The sequence below is a fragment of the Hyperolius riggenbachi genome, chromosome 2 (genome assembly GCF_040937935.1).
Source record: "Hyperolius riggenbachi isolate aHypRig1 chromosome 2, aHypRig1.pri, whole genome shotgun sequence".
NCBI lineage: Eukaryota > Metazoa > Chordata > Amphibia > Anura > Hyperoliidae > Hyperolius > Hyperolius riggenbachi.
The window spans coordinates 117966360-117993261 of NC_090647.1; the positions used below are offsets into that span (position 1 = coordinate 117966360).

General features: G+C 44.9%; 2 protein-coding genes across 8 annotated transcripts in view; one reads left to right on the forward strand and one right to left on the reverse strand.

Moving 5' to 3' along the window:
* The window catches only part of LOC137545726 (uncharacterized), a 91097-nt gene that overhangs the window by 58822 nt on the left and 5373 nt on the right, over nucleotides 1–26902 (forward strand). The window contains exon 4 of one of the 2 annotated variants that reach the window (XM_068267271.1): nucleotides 15997–16183. The exons of the other annotated variant lie outside the window; for it this stretch is intronic. Coding sequence (XP_068123372.1) covers nucleotides 15997–16018 — 22 coding nt within the window. The 3' untranslated portion in view covers nucleotides 16019–16183. Of the gene's footprint in view, nucleotides 1–15996; nucleotides 16184–26902 lie in introns of those variants that run through there. 2 annotated transcript variants of the gene reach the window in all.
* FNDC3A (fibronectin type III domain containing 3A) overlaps nucleotides 11676–26902 on the reverse strand; it is a 292007-nt gene continuing 276780 nt past the window's right edge. For all 6 annotated transcript variants that reach the window (XM_068267261.1, XM_068267260.1, XM_068267262.1 and 3 more), the window contains 4 exons: nucleotides 26689–26901; nucleotides 25844–26010; nucleotides 21541–21668; nucleotides 11676–17666 (listed from right to left, as the gene is read on the reverse strand). In XM_068267261.1, the coding sequence (XP_068123362.1) occupies nucleotides 17352–17666; nucleotides 21541–21668; nucleotides 25844–26010; nucleotides 26689–26901 (823 nt within the window). In that variant the 3' untranslated portion in view covers nucleotides 11676–17351. The remainder of the gene's footprint in view (nucleotides 17667–21540; nucleotides 21669–25843; nucleotides 26011–26688; nucleotide 26902) is intronic.

Genomic DNA, 26902 nt, shown 5'->3' on the forward strand with positions numbered 1-26902 from the left:
AGGGGCATTAGTGGAAGCACATTCGGGGGTTCCGGAGTCTCTCTTTCCTCCTGCCGCACAAAGTTGTGGAGGATGCATGCTGCCTTCACCACGACAACTGTGTTGCCCGGTTTCAGCAGCATGGGCGTGTGGAACACCCTCCACTTTGACACCAGGATCCCAAATGTGCACTCCACCATTCTCCTTGCACGGCTCAACCGAGCATTGAAGTGTAGCTGGCTGGCATCAAGTCCCCTGTCTGGGTACGGACGCATTACATGGTCGGACAGGGCGAAGGCCTCGTCCCCCACAAACACATAGGGGTAGGCCGGTGCCCTTGTCCCAGGCCAGGGTCTGTCACGGGGGAGACGCAGTCTGCCTTCCTCCATCAGCCGGCAAAGGGTCGTACGCTGGAAAATTCCAGAGTCATTGGAACTACCGTACGACCCCACGTCCACGTACACAAACTTGTAGTCCGCATCTGCCACTGCCATTAGAACAATGCTAAAGTATTTTTTATAGTTGAAATAATGGCTGCCACTCCCCACGGGTTTCTGAAGCCAGATGTGTTTCCCATCCAGTGCGCCAACACAATTAGGAAACTTGCACTCGGTCCAGAAGCCCTGGGCGATCTCCTCCCATTTCGTGGTGTCTGGCACAGGCATGTATCTGGCCCTCAGTCGCGTCCAAAGGATCCTCGAAGTCCTCACGACGATGCCTGCCACCGTGCTCTTCCCAATACGAAATGTGACATGTAGCGATGTATATGTTTGTCCAGTTGCGATGTACCTACAAGAGAAATAATCGAAATCAATTTTTCATGTCGTTACAGGAGAAAGGTTCAAGACAAGGTGGCGCAATATACGTGATGCATACGTGAAATGGCTACGGAAGAAAAAACTTGCCGAACGAAGTGGCAGTGGCGGGGGAAAGCGACAAAAAGACTACCAATTTGCCAAGCAATTGTCTTTCATCAATGCAAGCCTGGAACCTAGACTGTAAGTACCACTACTGTGGGCAGGAACTGAGAGCTCATTTTAGCAGACAACTACCATGACTTCGGCCATGTATTGCTATAAACTGGCCTCAATTCCCATGGCTAGCGAACTTTTCTCACAAGCTTTATCAAATGTTTGGTAGAAACGGTTGATAAAGTGTTTGCTAGTGTTTGCTAGCTCTGTGAATTGACGCCACATGCTGTTTGGCACACCAATAAATATTGTTTTTATCTACAGGACTGAAGACAATTTGGAGCAAGAGGAACCGACCCAGGAGGCACGGTTCAGCAGTGAGGAGAGCTTGGTGGATGATGACGTCGCCGATGTAACCTATGTCCCCGAGGAGAGGAGTAGGAGGAGGGAGTCCTTAGCTATCCCAGCTCTCTCCTTTGATGATGACTTGGGAGAAGAGAGCTTGGATGTTGAGGTTGCAGGACCGAGTGTGGATGAAGCTGCACCTCCACAATCGACCGCTATGGAAGCTCCCGGGGAACAAGAACAAAGTGAGGAGCACCGAGAGACTGCAGCACAACCAGCGCGCAGGGCAACCCCGACACAGGCCAGAGGACGGGAAGATGCTGCCACACCACCAGTGAGGACCACCACACCAGTGAGGCGTCGAGGTACCCTCCCCTCAACAAGGAGAGAGACAGAGTCCGAGATGTCCGGGGCTGTCTCCGGACTTCTCGGGATTCTTCAGAGCCACCAAACTCTCATAACCCGGCAGTTGCAAGATGAGGACAGGGGCCATATCATGGAGCAGTACAAGTCCCACATCACTTCACTGCAATGTGAGCTCGACGCTGTACATGGGCACTACAGGGACGAGCTTAAAATGATGCATGAGATGCACAGAGGAGAAATCGACCAACTGCGTGCGCAGCATCATCAGTCGGTGGGCCAGCTGCAGAACATGATGCAGCAAATGCATCAACAAAGCAAGGAACTACTGAAATTGCAGGCACACCCGTGTTTTCACACTGTGATGTCTCTAATACCATATTTGGAAAAGGTGCCTTCCCAAAACTTGATGGCGTGCCATTCCACTTTGCTGGAGGTGATCAAACAGCACATGGACACGCCATTATTGCAACCACCAATTTTTAGACCCCCACAACCAACAGCGGTGCCCACCTGGCAATCATCACAGATGTACACCGGCTACAGAGGCAGTCAATATGGGCCACCGCTGTCAGGGTCCAGCTCATCCACGACCAGCACCCAAGAGAGTCCAGATTTCCAGGCAGCAACTCCCACCTTTTCTAGTAGTGGTGCCGATACAATTTGAAAAAAAAAGTCAAATTGTTCCTGGACATGCTCCTCTGAATACCTCCGATCCTCGGAGGAAGGATACCATCACAGGGCTTTTTAGCCCAACCTTTTCCCTGCCCCATCTCCTTCAACCAAGGTTCAGAGGTGTTCAGATGACCATGTCAGGGAACTTTTGGTTTTGCTGGACTTGAACTTTAGGGCCTGGTGTCCCCGAAAGACACTACCTGGGTCACAACCTTGTGCCTGTTGCACTGCACCTGTAGTCCTGCACCTGTGCCTTTGATTCCTCTTGTTCCTTACTTTGTTGTTCCTAATCACTTGCACAAGACCCTTGGAGCCATGGGTGAAGGACACCTTCACTGGTCGGTGAGAGGCCTAGCCTTTTCACTGACCTGTGTCCTTCATCCATGGCTCAGAGGGTCCTGTGCCAGTGGTTAGGTTTTAGAAGCACTAATAATTTAGGGCCTGGTGTCCCCGAAAGACACTACCTGGGTCACAACCTTGTGCCTGTTGCACTGCATCTGTAGTCCTGCACCTGTGCCTTTGATTCCTCTTGTTCCTTACTTTGTTGTTCCTAATCACTTGCACAAGACCCTTGGAGCCATGGGTGAAGGATACCTTCACTGGTCGGTGAGAGGCCTAGCCTTTTCACTGACCTGTGTCCTTCATCCATGGCTCAGAGGGTCCTGTGCCAGTGGTTAGGTTTTAGAAGCACTAATAATTTAGGGCCTGGTGTCCCCGAAAGACACTACCTGTAGTCCTGCTCCTCTGCCATCGGTTCCTCTTGCTCCTCACTTTGTTCTTGTTCCTAACCACTTGCACAAGACCCTTTGAACCATGGATGAAGGACACCTTGACTGGTCGGTGAGAGGCCTAGCCTTTTCACTGACCTGTGTCCTTCATCCATGGCTCAGAGGGTCCTGTGCCAGTGGTTAGGTTTTTAAAGCACTTCAATTTTAGGGCCTGGTGTCCCCGAAAGACACTACCTGGGTCACAACCTTGTGCCTGTTGCACTGCACCTGTAGTCCTGCTTCTCTGCCATCGGTTCCTCTTGCTCCTCACTTTGTTCTTGTTCCTAACCACTTGCACAAGACCCTTTGAACCATGGATGAAGGACACCTTGACTGGTCGGTGAGAGGCCTAGCCTTTTCACTGACCTGTGTCCTTCATCCATGGCTCAGAGGGTCCTGTGCCAGTGGTTAGGTTTTTAAAGCACTTCAATTTTAGGGCCTGGTGTCCCCGAAAGACACTACCTGGGTCACAACCTTGTGCCTGTTGCACTGCACCTGTAGTCATGCACCTCTGCCATCGGTTCCTCTTGCTCCTCACTTTGTTCTTGTTCCTAACCACTTGCACAAGACCCTTTGAACCATGGATGAAGGACACCTTGACTGGTCGGTGAGAGGCCTAGCCTTTTCACTGACCTGTGTCCTTCATCCATGGCTCAGAGGGTCCTGTGCCAGTGGTTAGGTTTTTAAAGCACTTCAATTTTAGGGCCTGGTGTCCCCGAAAGACACTTGGGCAGCTATGCCCTGCAACTCTACCAGCACAAAGTTGGTGGTTGGTGTTCCTTAAAACTGACCGGGCTATACCATAGATATGTTATTTTTTTGTCTTCCATGTTGGAAGAATGTTTCCATGTTGGAAAGTGGTTGTTTTTGCAATAAAAAAATTTGTTTTTACATACCTCAGTGTGATTAATAGTAGTTCTTGTGGTGTGACTGCTCTCCTGAACGTGGTATCCTTCTTCCTAAGGTCATCCTTCACCATCTCCAAAAGGGTATCAAACCTGTCAGGAGATGTAAAGGAAGAAGCTGTAAAGTATGTTGTGGGACAAGGTGTTGGGTGGAGGATGGGGGAGGTGTGTTTACAGAGGTTTGGGAGTGTTGTGGAGGGTGGGGGTGTAGTGTATAGCTAGGTATACAGGGGTGTGGGGGTCAGGGTGGTGTGTTTAGCTAGGTATACAGGGATGAGGTGTTGTGGGGGTGAGGGTGTGGTGTTTAGGAATGGTGGGGGTTGGTGTATTTAGGCCTATATACTTACAGGGGAATAGACATCCGAGTGTAGCTGTAGAACTTCTGTGGGTGTCGTCTGAGGTCCCGGTAGAGGGCCTGGAACTCTCCCTTCCTCTGCCTCCTGGCTAGTAGAGGGTGCACCCACCATCTCCTGCGAGGAGCACGCCTTCTCCCCACATAGTAGTAGGTAAACAACAGGAAGGAGAGAATTCCCAGGTAATAAGCGTAAAAAATGACTGGATCCATGGTCCCAACTGCTGTCTCTGTATCCAAGGATGGTCTCCACACGTCCAGCTGTCTCCAACAATGACCCCAGAGCTTCTGCTGACCTCCCAGAACCCCAGGTATTTATACAGGTTGTTATCTCTTTAAGAATCCGGATCCGGACCGCAACCGTGTTCATACCGCACGGAAACCGTATGCAACCGGACCGGATCCGGACAGGAACCGTACGGTTCAGGTCCGATCCGGCTCCGGTGCGGTCCGGACATCCGGTGCGGTTTTCGCAAAACCGCAAGTGTGAACGGGGCCTAACAGCTAATTATACAAAGTGTTGACCTTTGGGGGAGAAATTAGGCTTTTGCAATTAATAATTCTGTGTTTTTACACATGACCAGAGGCAGAGGAGTACAAGGACTTTGATTTGCTGCTGAATCCTGGATTGCATCATCCTAACTGTTCCTACTGCAAGGTAAAAGGCACAGGCTGAAACTCTCCAAGAAGATTGCAGCCTAGAGCAGAGACAGTGTTTCATGCAGGAAGTGGACTTTAGCAGATGTCAGGCGCCCACTGCACATTCTGGAGTTACTCATGATTCTCGGCTGAGGCGGTCTTTATCATCCGCCGTAGCAGAGTTCATTGCAGCGTGTGAATGTGTGTTGCTTTAGGGAGGTTGTCAGGTAGCACATAATCTCCCATGAAATTATCCCACCTTCATTACAAAAGTGGCAGGGAGGCTGGGGCTTATCAATAATAGACAGTAGTGCTTTACGAGGAAAGGAGCAAGGGTGGTGTTGAGCCCTACACCCAGAAATGCTGGTGGATAGTCAACAAGACTACAGACAGCATATGTGTCCCTTTAGCCCAGCATTTCTCAAACCTGTCCTCGTGACTCCCCAATGGTGCATGTTTTGCAGGCAACCTCATCTGTGCACAGGTGGGGGAATTAGTGTCTCAGCTAGGTGGATTCCATGCAGGTGAGACACTAATTACTCCACCTGTGCATGGGTGAGGTTTCTGTAAAATATGCCCCTTTGGGGAGTCACGATGACGGGTTTGAGAAACGCTGGGCTAAAGGAACACATATGCTGGCTGTAGTCTTGTTTAGAGATGGTCCGAACGGTTCACTGGCAAACGGTTCCCGGCGAACTTCCGTGGTTCACGATCGCGGAGAACCACGAACTTTTCCGGAAGTTCGGTTCGCCCCCATAGTGCATCATGAGGGTCAACTTTGACTCTCTACATCACAGTCAGCAGGCACATTGTAGCCAATTAGGCTACACTCCCTCCTGAAGCCCAACCCCCTTTTAAAAGGCAGGCACTTAGTTAGGCTCTTGTAGGCTTGTTAGCTTGCTCCTTGCAAATTCTTATTGCTAAAAAAGCACCCTACAACAGCTCTTTTGAGAGCTAATCTTGTTCTTGTGATCTATTTTTTTTTTTGTGTGCGTGTCCCACTGACACTTGTGTTGCATAGACAGCCTTTCTAACGCCTACTGTGTGTGCCACTGCCAGGCCCAGCACATTTAGTGACTACTACCTGTGTGTGTGACAGGTGCACATTGTAATACCTACTGCATATACCTACCTGTTGTTCACTGTGCACCCACCCACCTATGTGGGTGCACGCAGTGTCACTGTGCCTGTCCGGTACCTGTCTGTGTGTGACAGGTGCACATTGTAATACCCACTGCATATACCTACCTGTTGTTCACTGTGCACCCACCCACCTATGTGGGTGCACGCAGTGTCACTGTGCCTGTCCGGTACCTGTCTGTGTGTGACAGGTGCACATTGTAATACCCACTGCATATACCTACCTGTTGTTCACTGTGCACCCACCCACCTATGTGAGTGCATGCAGTGTCACTGTGCCTGTCCGGTACCTGTCTGTGTGTGACAGATGCACATTGTAATACCCATCACTGCATATACTTACCTGACAGTCACTGTTGTTCTATCATTGAGCTACCACAGCCCGGCGACCATATGGGCTTGAAAACCGCCACAGCCTGCACTCTGGCCATGGTGCGCACCAGTCCAGCACGGCTGTCACAACACAAACAGCTGTTTGCGGTGCGTTACACAGTGAGTTTGGTGCATCAGTGTGAAGCAGTACTGTAATTACACTCCCTGATTGATATATACACATGCAAGAGGTTTTAACTACCTAACAACCCCGTCCCGCCAATGGGCGTGAACGCGGCGGCAGCCCCAGGACTGCCTAACGCCAATTGGCGTCAAGTCATGGGGCTGCAGTTTTCCAGGGAACGGCCGCGCACAAGCTACACTTGTCCTATCCCTCAACCCTTTAGAATGCAAGGCTTATTAACCAGGGTTCTCATTTTTGTATTCTGTTGCAAAGTGCCATGGAAGATGATGGTGTTATATAAATAAATAATAATTTATTAGGAATAGTGTTATTAGGAATGTTTGCTGTTCGTCTTTATGACACAATCGTGATGTTATGTAATATGTAGTGGTATATATGTAAAATAGTGGCATAGAAATCACCATTGCAACAACTATGGGGCCAGTCATCTAGTGTCACCTCTAGGGACCTTCACTCACTCTGCCAGCTCACCCACCCAGGACTTCCATCATAACAGCTTACTTACCCCTCCATAGAAACAATGGCCTCAATTCACTAAGATCATGCTGGAGATAAGGCAAGAGAAAACTTACCTCCACACAGTGAGAGTTATCTTATCTCTTCATTCCTTAAGTTACCTCCTCTGTAGCTAATTTACCTCCTCTGGCCTCAATTCATGGAGCATTATCAAACGTTTATCAAACGTTTGATAATTTACCTCATGGGTAAAATCTCATTTTAAATTCACTAAGGTGTTATATATTTATCGAATGTTTTACCGATAAAACGTTAAACAAATATATAACACCTTAGTGAATTCAAAATGAGATTTTACCCATGAGGTAAATTATCAAACGTTTGATAAAGTATTTGATAAACATTTGATAATGCTCCGTGAATTGAGGCCACAGTAGTTATTTTCACATGCAGTTAATTAACAACCTGTCTAACTCTGGAGTTATTTTAAGGATTGGAGAGTTAACTTAAAGACAGAAGAGTTAACTTTAGGTTTGCCTGAGGTAAAATGTTTCCTGAATACGACATGCCTTATCACCATGGTGATAACTCTAGAAACGTTATTAAAGACAGGAGATAAGCTTAGTGAATTGAGGCCATTTTGGACTGTCAAAATTACCTGTACAGGTGAATGATGTATTCTGAGACTCCTCCAACCATCCAATCAGAAACATTGCATGAAAATGATGTAGAATCTGAAATGCCATCTCTAAATATAAATGTACACATTCAAGTGTTAAATGTGATCCAGATTTTCTCCAAGTCTCAGGAGATACATTGATGATCTGTTCCAGATGGAAAAAGCCTTCAGATCTTCATCTTCTGTTAGAATATTGTTATTTATACTTTCTTACTACAACGACAATAGCATCAGTTAGCATGAGAACTACTAATCTAATGAAATTAATTGTGAAACCGTAAACAAACGTCACACATTAGTACAAGCAGGAAGGAATAGCATTGTAAACAGTTGAAGCATGCTGTGTATGTTCTAATTCTAAGCAATCATTCCAGGGAGTCCATACCATGTGCTAAAATGTGGCCAACCATCCAAATCAGAACCCCAGTGCCTGCCCTTTTATTGTTGTCTCCTTAGCTTAGTGGCTATAGTTATAGTGAAAATGAATGACAGGAAATAGAATAGAAGGTGTCATCTCAAGCATGTAATTATGCATTATATGGGTAGAGAGGCAGGAGATGAGCACCAGTGATGTAACAAGGGCTCAAATACAGGCACCTATGCCTCGCCCCCTCCCATTAGTGATTGGCATGCTGCGCTATCCTCCCCCCCCCCCAATTTTCCACACAGCTCCTGGAGGCCGACGCGACTCCAGGTCAGCTGAAGGCGAGGGGAGCCTGGATGGCTGCACGGGGGTCCCGGGGTCGACACCTGGGACACTGTTTATCGTGGGCAGTAAGTATATATCTTACCAGAAGGGCAGGAGAACCAGGCGGTGAGACAAGGGAGGACACAGGAGGCAATAGGCACATAACACACGGGACACCAACAGAGGGGACACAGGAGGGCACATGGGACACAGAAGGGACAGAGGGAACAGGGTGGAAAAGGAGGACAAAGGGGACACCTTCGGACAATAAGACGCACCGACTCCCCCCCCCCCCCCCCCCCCCCAACACACTTTTGGGGAAGAGAGTGCGTCTAATGGTACGAAAAATACGTGGTGAACCCAGTCCCAAGGACAATCTTAGTAAATGAATGTCCTATTATTACATGGTCATCTAGTGCATCAGCAGGCACCATTTTTCTTGAAACCTTCATCAGGATTGTGAAGATTACAAAATTGAGGTCACCAGCTGTACTTGCAAGCCGGAATGTAGAGCTACAAACGGTTCCATGGACTGGTGGTGGTCCCAATAGATTCTTTTACCAATTCATGAATGGATGAGTGGTGGAACGGACTGATTATCCAGTATATTACATGTACTGTGAACAAGGTTACAAGATCCTGCACTTGCTTTTTGGCTGCTCTGTTTGCTTTGCAAGACGTTACACTATCACGCTGGCTTGCTGCAAAGAACTGTCCATTGCCTAGATAGCCTGAATACTATGTGCTGAGCTATTGGATTACATGAATGGAGGTTAATATGCCTTTCTTGGATTCTACTGACATTATGTTAATGGGACTCAATTTGCTGCTTTTGGGTATTAGTATGAATTGACCTTAGAAACAACAGTTCTGTTGTACATGCATGTAAAAAAAAGACACTGGGAATCTTGGATGCAGGGTGAAGGTGAAAAAAAGCCTCACCCTGCTTTTGCAAATTTCCCAGCTATTTTCAATACTATTTACTGATAATCTAATGGGGGGGGGGGGAGGTACATTCTGGCTCTAGCTATTGGTGGCAGCCGAATTATGCTGTTTATATCACAAATTGGGCTTCGGCCATTGCCGACGCCCAAATTACTCAGCGAGCGCGGTTATAGACATTACAGGCTATGATGGTGCCCAAATTACCGGTCTCGTTTGTGGTTTTTCCTGACATCATTGCGGTCATGTTGACCTCCACACCTTACTGCCAGGTTACTGTTAGCGGGGTGTCCTTCCCATACGGTTTTGTATTTTGTCATTCATGTTGTTAAAGTGATTGTGCTTTTATTACATTAATGTTACAATATATTTGGCCCAGTGCGTACACAGTCCATTCATAATTTTTATTATTAAGTTCCAGCACTCCTTACACACAGGAGCTTAATTATAGGATTCTATTAGCTGGAAGGTGGATGGCATCACCCAGTAGACCAATCAAGTGTAAGATCAGCACAAGCACTCCAAAAAGGGAAAGCTACGATGAAACTTGAAATGTTGGACATTTCTCCCCTGGTACACAGAAGCTGCACACATTCTACAGGAGCTTACACACCGCCAAAGATGTGAGGGTGGTGCCTGACACCGTTCTCTCTGCTTGTTGTGTTGTCTATTCCTTGAGAAAGCAACCCCTTATGGTTCCAAATTGTTGGTACTGATAAACTTTTCAACTTGGAATGCTTTACCCAGGGCTGTGGAGACAAAAATCATCTGACTCCCAACTCCTCCGTTTATGAAACCTCCGACTGACTCCAGGTACCCAACATTGCTCCCAATCCTTAGTCTAATTCTTATCAGGACTGTGGAGGTTGTACAAAAATCATCCGACTCCTCAGTTTATTGAGACCACAGGTAGCCAAATTTGCTCATACTGGAGGACCTCCACAGCCCTGACTTTATATTTTGTAGAGTTCCTGCAACCTGATACTTATCACTGTAATAAGGTCCGTACACACCCGTTTGGGATCAGTACCCGATCCCCTAGGACACCGCTGGCTAGCCTGTTCAGACCAGTGATGAGCGAAAATGCAAATATTCTTTTTGCCGAATTTTCGCTAAAATAAGTACTATTTTCGTTTCAAAAGGCGAAAATTCGCCTGAATATTTTAGCATTAACTTTCGCCTAACGTCCGTTTTTTTCGCGTTTAATCTCTAAGCCCCCATACAAGCTAGAATCATTTTTCAAAAAGACCTTCTAGTTTTTGAGAAAATCGATTTTAAAGTTTCAAAGGAAAAAAGTACGGTACATTTAAATGTGGTAAATGACAGTTACTGTAGCATACCTAGTGGTAGTGTAAATTTATTAATATCAAAAGAAAGGGCCAAGTGCAAGTGCAAAGTGCAAGGGGCCATGGGCCAAGTGCAAGGGGCCATGGGCCAAGTGCAAGGTGCAAAGTGTCAAATTCAAAGTGCCAAATTCAAAGTGCCAAGGGCCAAGTGCCATTACGTGCAAAGGGCCAAATACAAAGTGCACTTTGCACTTGGCCCTTGCAATTTGACACTTTGCGCTTGGCCCTTTCTTTTGATATTAGTAAAATTTATACTACCGCTAGGTTTGCTACAGTAACTGTCATATACCGCATTTAAATGTACTTTTTTCCTTTGAAACTTTAAAATCAATTTTCTCAAAAACTATAAGATCTTTTTGAAAAATGATTCTAGCCTGTAAGTAATTTTTTCTTCTTCTTGTACCCACATATCTCCTTAATATACCCTGCAAATTTGGTGATTCTAGCTTGTAAGGGGGCTTAGATATTAAACGCGAAAAACAGTTAGGCAAAAATCAAGGCGAATTTTACCCTTTTGAAACGAAAATAGTAGAAGATTTGCACAAAAATTTTACGAAATCGAAAACTGTATTTTCGCGTCAAAAATGACTTGCGCGAAAATTTGCAAGCAACACTGGTTCAGACGCATGTCAGCTTTATAGCGGACGTCACATTATGTTGCCATGTGGGGAGGGGGGCATGCATGACGTCACGTGGCAGGCGTGGGAGCAGCGCAGACCATGCAATTGGCTGTCATAGGGGGTGAGTTGATCCGCCGGGCATGGGTTGGGTTCGGCTGCCATTGTACACACACCTGACTATCGGCTCAGGTGGTCGTTATCGGCCACCATAGTCAGGCGTGTGTACAGGCCTTTAGATGTCGCACATCCTGTGTAGAAGTTCCCCAAGAATTGCACAAAGCCCAGGTTGATAAGAAAAGCCTTGAAAGATACCATAAACTAAATAAAAAAAATCACTAGTACACATTGAGAAAGAATTATACCTTTTATTTGCCACGGATCTTAAAGAATTTTGCTACATAGTTTATGTGTATGTATACGAGATTATACAGGTTTACTCTTTTTTTATGAAGTCCATCATTATACAATTTATAGTGATATGTTTGGTAGCTATGACATTTTAAAAAGTTTAGCTTTTGTTTTCTGCTGTATTTGGAATGTACAGTGTATGAGGTAAAATTAAGGTTACATTAAAAGTTTGTGTTTTTATTTAATATTTTTCCTCATATCTTTTTTAACTGCAGAAATCTGCAATGAGACTTAATGGTAAATATACTATTAAATGACATTTACTATCAAAAATAGGAATTCATCTTGAATTTTGCTATGAAAAAACAGGTCACGGCGGAATCACCTCCGGGTGACGCTAACTGGAAACATTCAACCTTGTGGAAATTTCGGGGCCATTACACACAACCTCATTTATACTGGCCTGACATGGCACATACAGTAGGCTGTAGCAAAAAAATAGAGTCATATATTGTAGCCTCCTGTGAGAACATATTAACTGATACATAAAAAGGTGACAAGGGAAAGAAAAAAAAAATTAAACACATCACAATTCAATAGACAGGGCAATGTTACCACTAGAGGACCTAAGATCAAACATCTGTTGAAACAAAAAATTAACAAACAAAAACAGTCTAGCAACACATTATTTGACACAAACAATTACAATACATGCCCAATGCTATAGTAGAAACGATTCGTAAAAGATCATCATAGCATGAGGAACAGCCGCTTGTTGAAACCGATTGAAGTGCTTACTGTAGTCGAAAGGATAATCCTAACTAAAAAGATTAGTGAGTCACTACATTCCGACATATATATAATAAATATAACAAAAAGAAAAATCACAAATGTGGGTAGGAACAAAATAGCGTGAGCATGATCAGATTTTTTTTTTTTTGTCAAAAAAAAAAGAAGAAAGTTTTTTAATAAGACAACATCTCATTGATAACCTGTATAAAGGCAACGTCATACTTCAACCTGGTCGTTTAAGAACTTACAGAGGCAAGCTCACAAAACAGGAGAAAGTGCATCTTTGCAACACTGACTACATGCATTCAACTATTTGGTACAAATTCCAGACAAACAGAAACATTAAACATTAGTTTTCATCTCCAAAAAAATTATAAAGCAGCTTAACAAGATTTCTGGTGCAAATTACAACATTTCGCAGGTTTAGGTGAAAGTAACAATAGTGTAAAGAACAAAGAACAGAAAAAGGCTATGCTAGATGCGCAATGCTGATGGAAAGAGTAGGTCAGCTGCAGAGGCAGAAATACAATAAGACCGGTGGTAGCCCATCTACGTACATTGTATCTAGCTGAAAGTGCTGAAGTATACCTGAATTTCCAAAGTCTGAAGTTATGCCTGAAGCCCTCAAAGACACCCATGGACCGTAAAGCACTACAGGGAGCACAGGCTCGGAGGCCATACAAAATTGTTTTGAAAGAAAATATTGGTGGTTTCTGCTGCTTAAATTGTTGGAGCATTTCAGCAAACCCAGGCTGGACTCCGGCTTGCTCCAAGAAGGAGATTAGCTGACACAGCCTTACGGTGATTTATTAAGAGCCCTTTTCCACAGGCCACTGAAATGTGTGCTCAGTGAGCAGTTACCAAGCAGCAGCAAGCTGTTGCCAGGCAGCGGCATACCATTGTGAGAGAGTTCAACAGTCTTTTCCCTCCTCCCCAACTGCCTGCTGTTGCCTAGTAACTGATCACTAAGTGTGCAGTTCAGCAGCTTCTGGAAAAGGGCCCTAAAGGAGATTTCCAGTGCAGTAGCATTACCTTCAGTCATCCAATTGTGTGGGAGAATTAGAAAAAGAATTCTTTAGAACTTCTCTGTGCTTAACTGGAAGTTTGTTGTGATTAAGTCTTTACATTAATCTCCTTTATTTTGGTACCTTGGTTATGGAATGTAACAGCGCTTCCCTGGCCTCATTCATAAAGGACAGGCCTGTGTGTTACTTAGAGATACAAGATCAACATGTTTAACCCTCCCATGATTTAATGGGGAAAAATGTCACACTGGCAGCTGTGGGCAACTCATTGATTTAAATAATGCCACTCCCTCCTCTTCCAACTAAACCCATACTGGGAGGGTAAGAGTGCTCACCAGGTATTACCAGTGGAAACAAGACTCAACAAAAACATAAAATATTATCAACCACTGATACCGAAGTACTGGTACCGGGTACATTCTCTGCTACTAAAAACCAACTCTGTCCTCCCATTGGAGGTACAGTACAAGCACTTGCATGTTTGGTGGACTACAAGGTGTAGTATTCCTTAAGGAGGCTAGACAAATTGCTGGTACGGTATCCAGCACTCCTTAAAAATTGCAGCGGTCACTGAATAGAGGCAGCCACTCGCTTCCCGTGAGTGGCTCCGATACCTCCGTGGGTGGGGCTTGCCCAGCAAATCTTTCCGCTCACACTTGAGCCAATCATGAAGCCTCTCTTCAAAATGCAGCCAATTATAATAAGCCACTGTCATCTGTAATGCGAATAGCTCTGATACCTCCATGCATACCTCCATGCATGCTCACAGCTAATAAGGGAAGAGATACCCGGGAGTGCATACAATCCCGTGGGAGGACTGTAATAATACTTTTATAGGTGATTGCAAAGTTGTAACAATGCATCCTCTTTTGTTTATGTTCACATTATTCCTCATTTTCCCCAGGCTGCTTATCTGTACTGTATATCCAGCGTCAGTGCCATTCTTCTTGTATTACAAATGCATCCACTCTCTTGCAAGCAGCCTGAAGAGAGCAGAAGACGATGGGTTTCACACTGACATATGACTCATGTACCGCCCACTGTTTACTATATCCAGAGTCAGCATTCCGTAGGGGCCAAAAAACATGTTCACTAGAATAGAAGTTTTACTGTATTAGTTTACTATACCAAACGTTGCTCCCATACACTTATAATGGAGACTGGCCGAGACCTAGAGAGGTAGTTTACTATACCAGAATGTTCACTATATCACAGTTTATTATAACGAGATTATACTGTGTCTTCTACTCAGTCTAAATATTGTAAAATGTTGATGTCACTTTTCATCTATCTATAAGAGGAAACAAGACCACACCGAACAAACAGAGCAACTTACAGTTAGGACTATTGCACTGGATCTACAACAATACCTACCGACAGTACCTACCACCCAGGGCTGTGCTTAGAAATAAAATTAAAAGAAGTTGCACCGCTCTAATGTGTTGACACAATGTGGAACAATAAACCTTCACAGAAGGAGAAAGCCCTTTAAAAAAACCATTTCCTCTTCACTGGGTTGGCCCTGATACTCCCCATAGTTACCAGAAAAAAAACAAAACAACGCTGGCACAATATTATGGTATCTACAGATATCAGTTACTCATTGCCCAATGAGCGGGTGTGAGTACTCCCAGACATGATGCTTTGCCAGCAGGTTAGTCTGCGCCTAGCTAAAGCTGTTTTACTTACTTGAGTTCTGTTAAACAAATTCATTAATTGTTAGTATGAATCTTTGGCACAATGTGCCAAACACCTTCTTCCCCCAAGCGGTCCTCCTGCTCAACTCGAGGTACTCTACCATATGACATTCCGTAAACCCCCTTAGCTGCCCCAATGGACAAAGAGTCTGTAAGTAGGCTGTCCCCTGCTGGCAGCATTGCACTGTATGCTACATATCATATTTGCTTTGCACAATGGACTTGCCTAATTGTACTATGTGTTGTTGCTATCGTTAGACAAGTTGTTGTTATTGTTGCTCTGTAGCTATTACTCTGTACCATGTTGATGTGATTAATTTGCACTACCTGTACTTTGCTTTAAACAGCCATGCGTCCACAAATAATTCCAGGTGCGGCGTCTGCCGCATTTGGCGAATAAAGTTGATTCTGATGAAGAACTGCACAAATATTGCATTTTATGCAATAACTGTTGGTACCATTCAGAAACATACTGTGCAAGTGAGAGTATTTACACCTGATGGTCACTGGTGGTCTTTCTCACCTGGCAATTTTGTGGTAAGCTCTACTTGCATTCATCTTCCAGTGACACTTTCCAGAAAATATGAAGTGCTAGCTACAGTTGGGACTACGTGTTAGGTTAGACCAGGGATATGAAGTGAGCATCTTCCGATCCACCTAGATTGATTTCATGATTGCAGCAGCTCCAGAAAGTCTAACTATTCTATGAATAATAGATAAAACAAGTTTGAAAATGTTATATGATCACTATTGTACATTTGGAGATAAACAAAAATAGATATGCTCTTCCTCTACCTCCCTTCTCCACAGACAGAGTCAGGCATGCATATGAAAAAGCCATCAGAGCCTGAGGAGACCAGATCATGCCAGCATGTCCAACCAACCTCCTAGGTCTATGCTTACCACACATCAACCTGCTAAATCTCTATGGTAACCTCATTTCAATTAGTTAAGCCTATAGTCACTTTATACGTACCTCCTATGTCAACAATACTTATATCAACCTCCTAGTTGTAAGATCACCTCACATTAACCTTGTAGGTCTATGATCACGTTATATACATCCCCTAGGTATCTGGTCACTTCAGATCAACCTGCTAGGTCTATGATCAACTCTTATTTTGGGGCGATGTCCTACAACCTCGGATTGGGAGTTGGGATCAGGCTTTGTTTGACAATATCCTCAACTTGAGCAAATGACCAGCATTAGACTCCCCTTCAACCGTGATCAGCTGTATCTCCACAAACCTTTTTTGCTATGGTTAATCACTTTCTGCAAGGGATTCATTTAATCTTAAGCAGCAGAAATTGCCCTATAACACATCTTTTTCAAAAGGTGCTTCATCTAATATAGATAAAAGGGTTTTCAACTGTACTTATACATGAAAACCTGCGTAGCCTTACAGAAGGACACTGGCTATCTTACACTAGCTAGATATTATGCATGCACTGAAAGAGCTTAATTAGGTAAATTACCATGGTTGTGCCATCTTTATACCGTTAATATATATTTATACAATAAATATCTTTCAACTGATTAAAAGCCTGTCTTTAGATATATTTTTATGCATGATTCTGGCATTTTATTCTAAAAATTCCAGTTTTATTTAACTGCCTGAGTTAAACCTTCAAAATGAATCAGCTGATTAGCTGATGCCCTGCCAACTCCCAGAAAGGTCCACTAACCAGGCAGCAACAAGGTAGAATTAAGACGAAGGAGGTAGAAGTACAATGCAGAGATCCCTTAACTATCACCTCCTTATAATTATTTTATTTAGATTTTTTTTTGCAGCACTTAAGGTGACCTTTAAATAGAGCTCAATTTATATATGTTCCTAGCGTAAAACAAATCTCGAAATTTGCAACTGAGGATCATTGGACGCGTGTAAACTTTACACCGGATGGCATTAGTAAGTCGAGGTTATCTGGCTTGTGCCTTCATCACAAAAGACCATATACAATGGTACAAGCACCCTGGCAGACAGAGGACATGATATGACATGCTACGGTAGTCTGACGTTGTGCTAGGCGCCAACACGTTTTCATAAAAAGCAAAAGAACTAGAGAAAAAAAATTCAAAATTTTCCTTTATAAGATGTAAAGTAAAATAAAAAAAAAATTATATATAATGTAAGGGATTCTGGGTTCATGAACAGGTCATTCCTTCACTTTATAACAAAGTACTGGATGATAAAGGCAATCAGGATGGAGAAGGTAGCAAAAAGCACAAGGATGACAGCAGCACACTGCTCGTCGCTTAGCGTCCTTGCTGTCCTTGTGGGCTCAATAATGTCTTTGCTGGTGCTGGTTTGGGACTCATTCCTGTGGGAAATGAAGAGGACGGTGGCACTGTAAGGACCCGTTAAATCCTGAGGTCCGGCAGCATCTTGGCACTGGCGAATGGCACATACGCGGAATCTATATTCACAGTTCAAATGGAGGGCGGAGTATCTGTAAGATGTATTGGGTCCCTTGTATGCCTAGAAGACAGAAAATGACATGAATGGAAGAGAGAAGCTGGAAATAGAACAAAGGTACATACGGACTCGAATATAACGAGCAAACAAATAACAGGGTGATTTCTCAAGACTAATGCAAAGAATACTACAGAGACATGGGACCTGGGGCAGATTCTACAATGTATGTATGTATGTATATTTGCACAGTAGTTTTTCAAAGATAGCCACTGTGTAGGAGGTATAAGCAGTGGAAAAGGAATGGTTTGTTAAAAAGAATCTGTAAATACTTTTTTTTTTTAAATCGCCCCTGGGAGGTACTTACCTTGGGAGGGGAAAGCCTCCTGATCCTAAAGAGGCTTCCTTTGTCCTGCTCAGCCATCTGGATCCAGTGCTGGCTCCCCAGACAGTTTGCCGGAGTGGAGAACCACTACTGCGCATGTGCGTGGCCCAACAAGCGGCCGACAAGGAGCTCCTCAAGGGGGTCCCAGCGCTGGATATCCTCTACTAAGGAGGAAGCCTTCTCCCGAGGTAAGTATCCCCCAGGGGATCGATCTTTTTATTACAGATTCCCTTTAAAGGATATCTGAAGTGAGAAGAATATGGAGGCTGCTATATTTATTTCTTTTTAAAGGGGTTCTGTGGGGGTTTGGTAAGGATAAAAACCGCCACTTACCTGGGGCTTCTATCAGCCCCCTGTAGCAGTAATGTCCCACACCGTCTTTCTCTGATCAGCTGTTCCCCGCCGCCGGCCCCGGGCATTATTTGTCTGGCATCGCTGAATAATGCGCGCTGCTGTTCACGTCCTCGGAAATTTACTGCGCAGGACGAGGTTTTCTTGTACTGCGCCTGCGCAGTATGCTTCCGATGATGCGGGCAGGAGCTAGCAGGCCCCAGCCGCAGTTGGACGGGGTGACGCGCTAGACCGGGGCCGGTAGCGGGGAATGACGGATCGGAAGAGGACGGCGTGGGACATTACTGCTACATGGGGCAGATAGAAGCCACAGGTAAGTGGCGGTTTTTATCGTTAGGTTCCCCCACAGAACCCCTTTAAACAATACTATTTGCCTGGCAGCCCGGCTGCATAAGTGTGTAAATCACACCAGAAACAAGCATGCAGCGAATCTTGTCAGATATGACAATATCAGAAACGCCTGATCTACTGCATGCTTGTTCATGGTCTATGGCTAAAAGTATTAGAGGCAGGGCTGCCAGGCAACTGGTATTGCTTGAAAGGAAATAAATATGGCAGCATCCATATCCTTTTTGAATCAGTTGTCCTATAAAGATTACCACTATTCAAAGCACATATAAATTACCACTTCAGCACCAACCTCTGCATTATTGGTACACTACCGTGATCAGTCTTATTTTATAGTGATTGGGCCCGTCCAGCAATGGAAAGATACCATATACATCTGTGCGGATAGGCTGTCTTGCACTTAAAGGGACACTTAAGTCAAAAAAATAATAATGAGTTTTACTCACCTAGGGCTTCCAATAGCCCCCTGCAGCTGTCCGGTGCCCTCGCCATCTCCCTCCGATCCTCCTGGCCCCGCCGGCAGTCACTTCCTGTTTCGGTGACAGGAGCTGACAGGCTGGGGACGCGAGTGATTATTCGCGTTCCCTGACACATTAGCACCCTCTATGCTGCTATATGGTATATGTTATATGCTATAGCAGCATAGATGGCGCTATTGTGGCCAGGAATGTGAAGAATCACTCGCGTCCCCAGCCTGTCAGCTCCTGTCACCGAAACAGGAAGTGGCTGCCGGCGGGGCCAGGAGGATCGGAGGGAGACGGCGAGGGCACTGGACAGCTGCAGGGGGCTATTGGAAGCCTCTGGTGAGTAAAACTCATTATTTTTTTGACTTAAGTGTCCCTTTAAGCCCACATGCCCATTATTGGCCTAAAAGATACGGTAGGCCAAAAGCTATGAATCACCAAAAGACCCCCCCCCCCATGTGTTACATAGTGCAAGTTTCACCACTCTGCCAAGACTGTCTGAGCAATGTATGCATAGCTCTAGTTCTTTCAGGTCATCTTGTTTAATTAATAGCTTTAAAAAGGTACAAATCACCTTGTGTTAGATTTCTCTTTCTGCTTGTGCTCATTAAATAGGTTAGCTATGCAATTTCTTGTACGTGAAACTCATTAACAAGATTAGCTGTGCAGGAAGTCTTCTTTCTTAATGTAATACAGCCTTGTTTGCTTTGGTACATTAATTGAGTTAGCTGTGTGATATTTTTAAAAACTTAATTTGATAAAGAAAAATCTATATTTTCTTTGAACAGCTTTCCTGATATTATAGCCTAGCTTACTTTAGAAATGCAATTAGAATGAACAAAAGAGAAATAGGTTTGGCCCAATAAGACAAATCTTTTTCCAGAAGAAGAAAAGAAAGCAGCTCTAGAGTTAAAGTTACACTTGAGTCACATATAAAGGTGGACATACCGGATGGTGATAGCCATCAGTTCGACCATTACATAGATCCCTCTCTGATCGAATCTGATCACAGAGGGCTCTATTACCTGCCACACACTGCACACCAATTTCAGCATGAAATGTACTGGAAATCTACTAAGCGCCACTGCTGCTGCCTGCTGGGTTACCCCGGGGCACCTGTACTTCTTGACCTCGTTACCTTGTTGCATGTACATGAGATAAGATGGGGTCATGGTGTACAGGCAAGGCCGGATTTATACTTTTTGTGCCCCTAGGCCAAGTATCTTGTGGCTCCCATTTCTTGTACAGTAATGGCTTCCCATTCCATGTGCAGCCCTCTCTTCCATGTGCATCATCCATGTACTGTAGTCCCTTTCTTCCATGAACAGCTCCGTTGAGCATCAGTTTCCCTTTTTCATGTGTTGCTCCCTGTTTTCAGCCTTCTCTTTTATATGCAGCAACCCCTCTTTCATGTGTAGGTGCCCCCTTGGGCTGCAGACGCCCAAGGCCCGGGCCTTTTGTGGTTTTTCCAGAAATCCATGCCTAAGTACAGGCACCCCTAGCAGCAGTGGAGAGAAGACGCTACAGGAGTCGCACAACGGATAGGGTGAGCCGAGTCCACACTCACCACAGACCTGGGGGAGGGGGGTACACACACATTACATGGAAGGAAATCCATCGGGTCAGTCTATCATAAGAACACTAAACGCCATCACCACCGCGCCCCCAAACAAGCACTTTCCAGCGAGACCTTTGCAGCATGCCGGATTGAATGTTTCAAAATAATCAATAGGGTGGCCATGTTGTGACATCGATCTCTGCCAGATTTAATCATTATGATGGAATCAGCCGGATATCGATGCTGCAAATCATGTTGGGTATAGTGTTCTCCCCAGGCTCTTTTAACCGGGTGCTCCACTCGGCTAGTTTTGGTGAGCACCCGGCTGTCATCTGCTCATCTCCTCCTCTGCTGTAAGCAGAGAAGCACCAACCCTGCATTCTCTCATCTCGCCCCACCCGGCTACTTTTTCATGCCACCCGGCTGGAAAAAAATTCTGGGGAGAACAATGTTATGGGCACCTTTAGACATTGACCATTATCACTGAACAGAAACTTCTACTTTTGAAGAAATAAATATGTTCTCCTTATGATCTCTACCTCTACATATATAGCTAAGCGTGCAGCGCACATTAATGCAGGTCTTTGCTGTGCCTTTAATGCAGGTCTTTGCTGTGCCAAGCAATCTCTTATGGCAGAATGGCGCAGTTCCACTGCCTAGCCGAGTCGGCCTCCACAGACGTGTGTACGAAGCTTCAGGCTGTCCTCTTGGCTCACATATCAGAAGAGAAGCTTGGAATTACACTGAATACTGTCACGTCAGATGAAAAAATGTCTGCAGCAGCATCAGCTCAGCCTCCCCAAATGATCTGCAATGAGGAACTGGCATTCTCACCTGTTTGAAGTCTGAGTCTTTTCCAACCAATATCTGTAGAATATAGATGACAGGATCACCCTTCATTGGCGGGAACGTTTCCCATGTGACTTCACAGGTATGCTCATTTAGTCGCTCTATCCGGGGAGCTTGCAGGAGAGGAGGCACAAAACACAAAACAGTACAATCAGTTTCACAGTGCAATACTCTAAGCTCAGCACCACCCAAGAGAAACATATACTCTATAACAGGACACTACTATTATGCTTCTGCTTTTATACAGAGTAGATAGATAGTCATGTCACTAAATATCCCCCACAAACCTCACATCACGTCTAATCTCTACCATGGTCATAGTCTTGCATTCCTATTGCAGACTAAGATCAATTTTGGAAGGAACCAATTAACTTGTTTATGTTTTTTGGGATGTGGGAGGAAACCATAGTGCCTGGAGGAAGCAATTCTCCCCGAACATACAAGCTCCATGCAGATAGTGTGAAACAAAAAAAAAGAGAGACCCACCAGTATATAGGCTGCACAACTGCACTCCTTTAACAAAAATATTTGGCTAATGGATAAATACAATAAATACCTTTCTTTTAAACAACTAAATTGTACAAATCACTATAAAAATTCAGACAATATGAATAGCAGACTTCAACCCCCAAATATGATCCCTATAAACTGACAATAAACCACCATACGCTTCTCCCTTAGCAAATAAGCTACATTGACACTATAGGCTCTAATAAATACAGTGGACTAGTTAAACACTGGCACAGACATCAACTGGAAATATTTATTCGTACCTCCCTAGAGCTTTTTAGAGGATATGCATAAAGCCACGCAAGGTTATAATCTTAGATTAAAACACTGATCTGTCCTAAGGAGATGACGTAATTGAGCCAATCAGAGGGCTCCCAGCCTACGCCCTAGCACCCAATCACAGAAGGGAACCATGGCCAGCCCCCCACCTGTATGTTAAGGAGGGGTGCCATGATGAGAAATCTCGTCCTTGCTTGTGGCTGCTCACTGAGAGACATGCTTCAGTGCTGCTGGCCTAGCAAGTGCTGTATACAGTAATAAACCTAAAGCTGTTTAGTGATTAACACCTTCACTATCACTACACTATTTTTCTATTGTTTATTAGGTAGCTAGGTTGATTTCATTCAGTGACAGTCAGAGTGTGTGCTGCAGGCCTGCTGCAGCAGCTGCTATTAGGTCCTGTCCTGTGTCTGTGTGTGTGCTATGCACAGACCAGGCCAGCTGCTGGCCTGCTATTAGCTTTAGCTACAGTATAGGTTAGGGAATAGGATTACTGTGTTATTGTGCAGCCAGTGCTAGTTAGTTGTTAGAGTAGTACTACTGTGTTAGCTTACTACAGAACTGCTGTGCTGCTGAGCAGTGCCAGTGTGACAGTTAGTGTGCACTAGTGTCTTCTCCTCTGCTGTCTGACTGTCACTCCGTGCTGATTTGCTTTAAAGTCCAACCCCGATTTTAATGAAGTACAAGTACCCCACATCATATGGCTGAAACAAGCTGGAGTACCAGAACCCACTCTACCACTCCTGCAGACACTGAGGCCTGTTCAGGCAACCAGTCCTCAGTGGCCTCCTCTGCTCCCTCCATCGCTTCCCGTGCAAGGAAAAACCACTGCCAGACTCTGTTGGGCGAGTCTTTCCCTATTGTTGGCAAGAGGTGGACATGAACTAGCTGGTAATCACTATGCCTGCCTTACCACCCTTTACGAACACCACCACAACCTCCTGGCTCCTCCTGATTAACTATTACTAACTAAGCCGCCTGGTTCACAATTTTTTTTACAGCCATGGTACCACCAACTCTATGTGCCACGCAGCACTTGTCAAGTGCCACATGCCAAGTGCCACATCCGGCATGCTCCTGGCAGACGTTACACCTGCTGCTGCTGCATTGCCCTGCTCCTGCTGCCTTTGCTGCTCCCACCGCCAGGGTGCCACAGGCCACTGCTGCTGTGCGGATGCCACCTATATTTAACTCAAAACACAATTGCTGCGTAATGTTTTGGAGGTGTCTGGGCTAAAACCGGTCATGTCCCAGATGTGCGGTTGGACTTTGGACACAATGTGGGCTGCACGACCGCTGTCTGAAAATAGTCCTGATGATAATATATAGCCTTTTTTTTTGTTTGGGGATGTTACGTTCCCACATAATCAATTAGTGTTTCCCTTTAAAAAAACATGATGCTACATGCCTCATTTACCCTAAAAAATGTTTTAGAAGCAATTTAAAGGCCACTTCCGGTTTTCTACCCGGATACCCCGGATACTGGGTCCAGATATCCGATTCTATTCGGATACCAAAAAGTTCGGATTCGGATATCCGATCGGATCCGGATCTCTATCCGGATCCGAATTAAATTCGGATTTTGAAAAGCGGTATCCGAGCAGCACTGATGGAATCCCATTGTCAGCCAATAAGTTGTTTAGTTTATGGCATGATTTCAAATCCTTTCAAGTTAGAACCTTCCATATGAATTGCAGTTCCCTTGATTAACAAAGTTCTTGGTCACCATAAAACAAATGTGTTTCCACAAAGCCACAACGTCACAATGTCCGTTGCCTCTGAATAAATTAGGGCGTGACTAGGAACACAACTGCAGTGGCTACACAGCTCTCATATATGTATATCTCCAGAAATATGCAGACTTGATTATAGTCATAAGCATTAATCCAGCATGAACACATTCAAATTGCTGCCATCTTGCAAATATACGGGACCACTCACTGCATCACAAACAAATGGCAACGCATTCACCCCAAATTGTTCAGGGATTGGAGTCCATAACACTTATCAGATCTGCTCGCCCAGCAGTTGCATAGAGTTCAGCGGGGCTGCTGTGATGTCTTTTTCTATAGTGAGATATTGCAGCAAGTTCATAATATTTGTAAACCAAGCTGAAAAACTCATTAAAGAGACACTGAAGCGAAAAAAAAATATGATATAGTGAATTGGTTGCGTACTATGAATAATTACTAGAAGATTAGCAGCAAAGAAAATATTCTCATACTTTTATTTTCAGGTTTATAGTGTTTTTTCTAACATTGCATCATTCTATAATATGTGCACATTACACAACACTCAGCATTCAAAATGAGTCTTTCAGAGCAGTCTGTGAAGTAATGACCTCTCCTCTAGCAGAGGAAAAGTAAATAGTCCAGGAACAGTTGAGATAATAAAAGTCAGATAACAGCCCTCTCCACTACTAACTTAGTCGGAGAGCTTAATGGCTTGTTTGCATAGAGAACAACTGGAGTTTCTCAACTCTTCAGGTAGCCATACACTGGTCGATTTGCCATTAGATCGACCAGCTGACAGATCCCTATCTGATCGAATCTGATCAGAGAGTGATCGTATGGCTGCCTTTACTGCAAACAGATTGTGAATCGATTTCAGCCTGAAACCGATCACAATCTGTTGAGCTGCTCCTGCCGCTTGTGCCCCCCCCCCGTATACATTACCTGAAGCTGGCTCCCGGGCGTCTTCTCCACGCTGCACCGCACCGCTCTGTTCCGGCTCCATCCCGGCGCTACCTGTGTCACTCCGTGACCAGGAAGTTCAAATAGAGCTCCCTCTATTTGAACTTCCTGGTCACTGCAGTGACACAGGAAGCGCCGGGATGGAGCCGGAACAGAGCGGTGCAGCGCGAAGAAGACGCCCGGGAGCCAGCGTCAGGTAATGTATACCTGATCGGATCGGCCGCCGCTAGCGACGCGCACCCTACCCGCGGGCGATCGAGGGTAATTTCCCGCACGGCGCAATCGACGGACCGATCCGATTTCGGGAGAAAATCGGATCGGCGGGTGCGTTTAGCGCGAACGATTGGCAGAAGATTCGATCCCAGGATCGAATCTGCTGTCGAAACGGCCGTGAATCGGGCCAGTGTATGGCCACCTTTCCTGTGCTGGAAACAATTACACTGATGTATCTGATCTTAATGTTTTATTTCTTAGCTGTGCTACACATACAAATCATATCATCATTTTTTTTTCGCTTCAGTGTCTCTTTAAGGAAGTTCGGAATATCACTGCTGCCACAGCTTAACAGCCAATCATTTGTAATTGTAGTTATCGAACATCCACATCTGATCTGTGTCGCGATTATTTTTACAAGCTGACACATTGCATTCTAGCGGTTCTGGAGGTATGTTTAGGCTTTCAGGGGCAACAAAACAGTGATGCATCGTGGGAGACATCATATGCTCACTCCAACCTGAATATTCACAAATACCTTCTGTTTTAAGAAGAGAAATTTCTGGTTTGCTTATTCAAATAAGTAGACTTACCTTTCAAGGCAGGAGGAATGGATTTTGGAGTCGTGAAAGCATACTCCGGGGAAAAGGGTCCTTCTCCAGCCTCATTGCATGCCTGGATACGGAACTTATAAGTGGTGGATTCATTGAGTCTTTGCACCTTGTATGTGTGACATGGTCCTCTGTATAAGGAGATAAACCTGGAAGGCAGAAAGAAAAATGCATTTCTCACAGGTTTGTTAGGGAAAGTAGCTGCTAACCACAAACTACTACAGTGAGGGCAGGTGAGGAAGTTGATCAACAGCCTTGTGCTAAAATAAGAAAAACACAGAGTTCCCTGAAACATTTTTTCTCAACAGAGGTGCAACAGAGCAGAACCGACAGACTGTGGCAGGCAGGGCTGGAAGAAGCCCTAGGTAAGTAACTATTTTCTCCCTGTTAACAGTCAATTTAAAGTAGATTCATTATTAGGCAAGAACACCCAGGAGAGAAATAATTGATTCAAGCAGCAATCCTCGGAGTCAAAGCCGTACCCACAACACAATTTTCCTGATGACCAGGCAATAATTTGAAGGATAAGCGGTCTTTTTCGTGATCTTGCGGTCGTTTAGTATCGCACAACAACCATCACGGTAGACCATACCTTAAAGATCCCCAATGACTCCCACGCTAAGTACCGTGATCGCTTGAAGTCTCGTTCACATCCATTGCGTGTTGTTGCACATAACCCCCGCCCAGGAGATGTATCGGCTTGTCGTTATGGGACGTCGCTGCAACCCATCATCCTGAGTACCGAGGGGAGTATGTAGCTCCACACACCACTTTACAAAGAGAATCCTGTCTAGTCAGGAAAGCAGATGAGAGGTAGCTCCACTTACTTTTCATTTCTGTCCTCCATCTGAAGGTGGTACTGAATGGAGTCAGTCGGTATGGATTTGGATGTCCCATCTCCCCATTTCAGTTTAAGGTTCTGGTGACTGTAAACAGCACATTCCAGGCGGGGCGGCTCTGGAGGAAGGGGTTTGGTTTTAAGTTTTACAGAGTGGCTGAAAGGACCTGCTCCCAGACTGTTTAATGCCTGAACCCGTATTC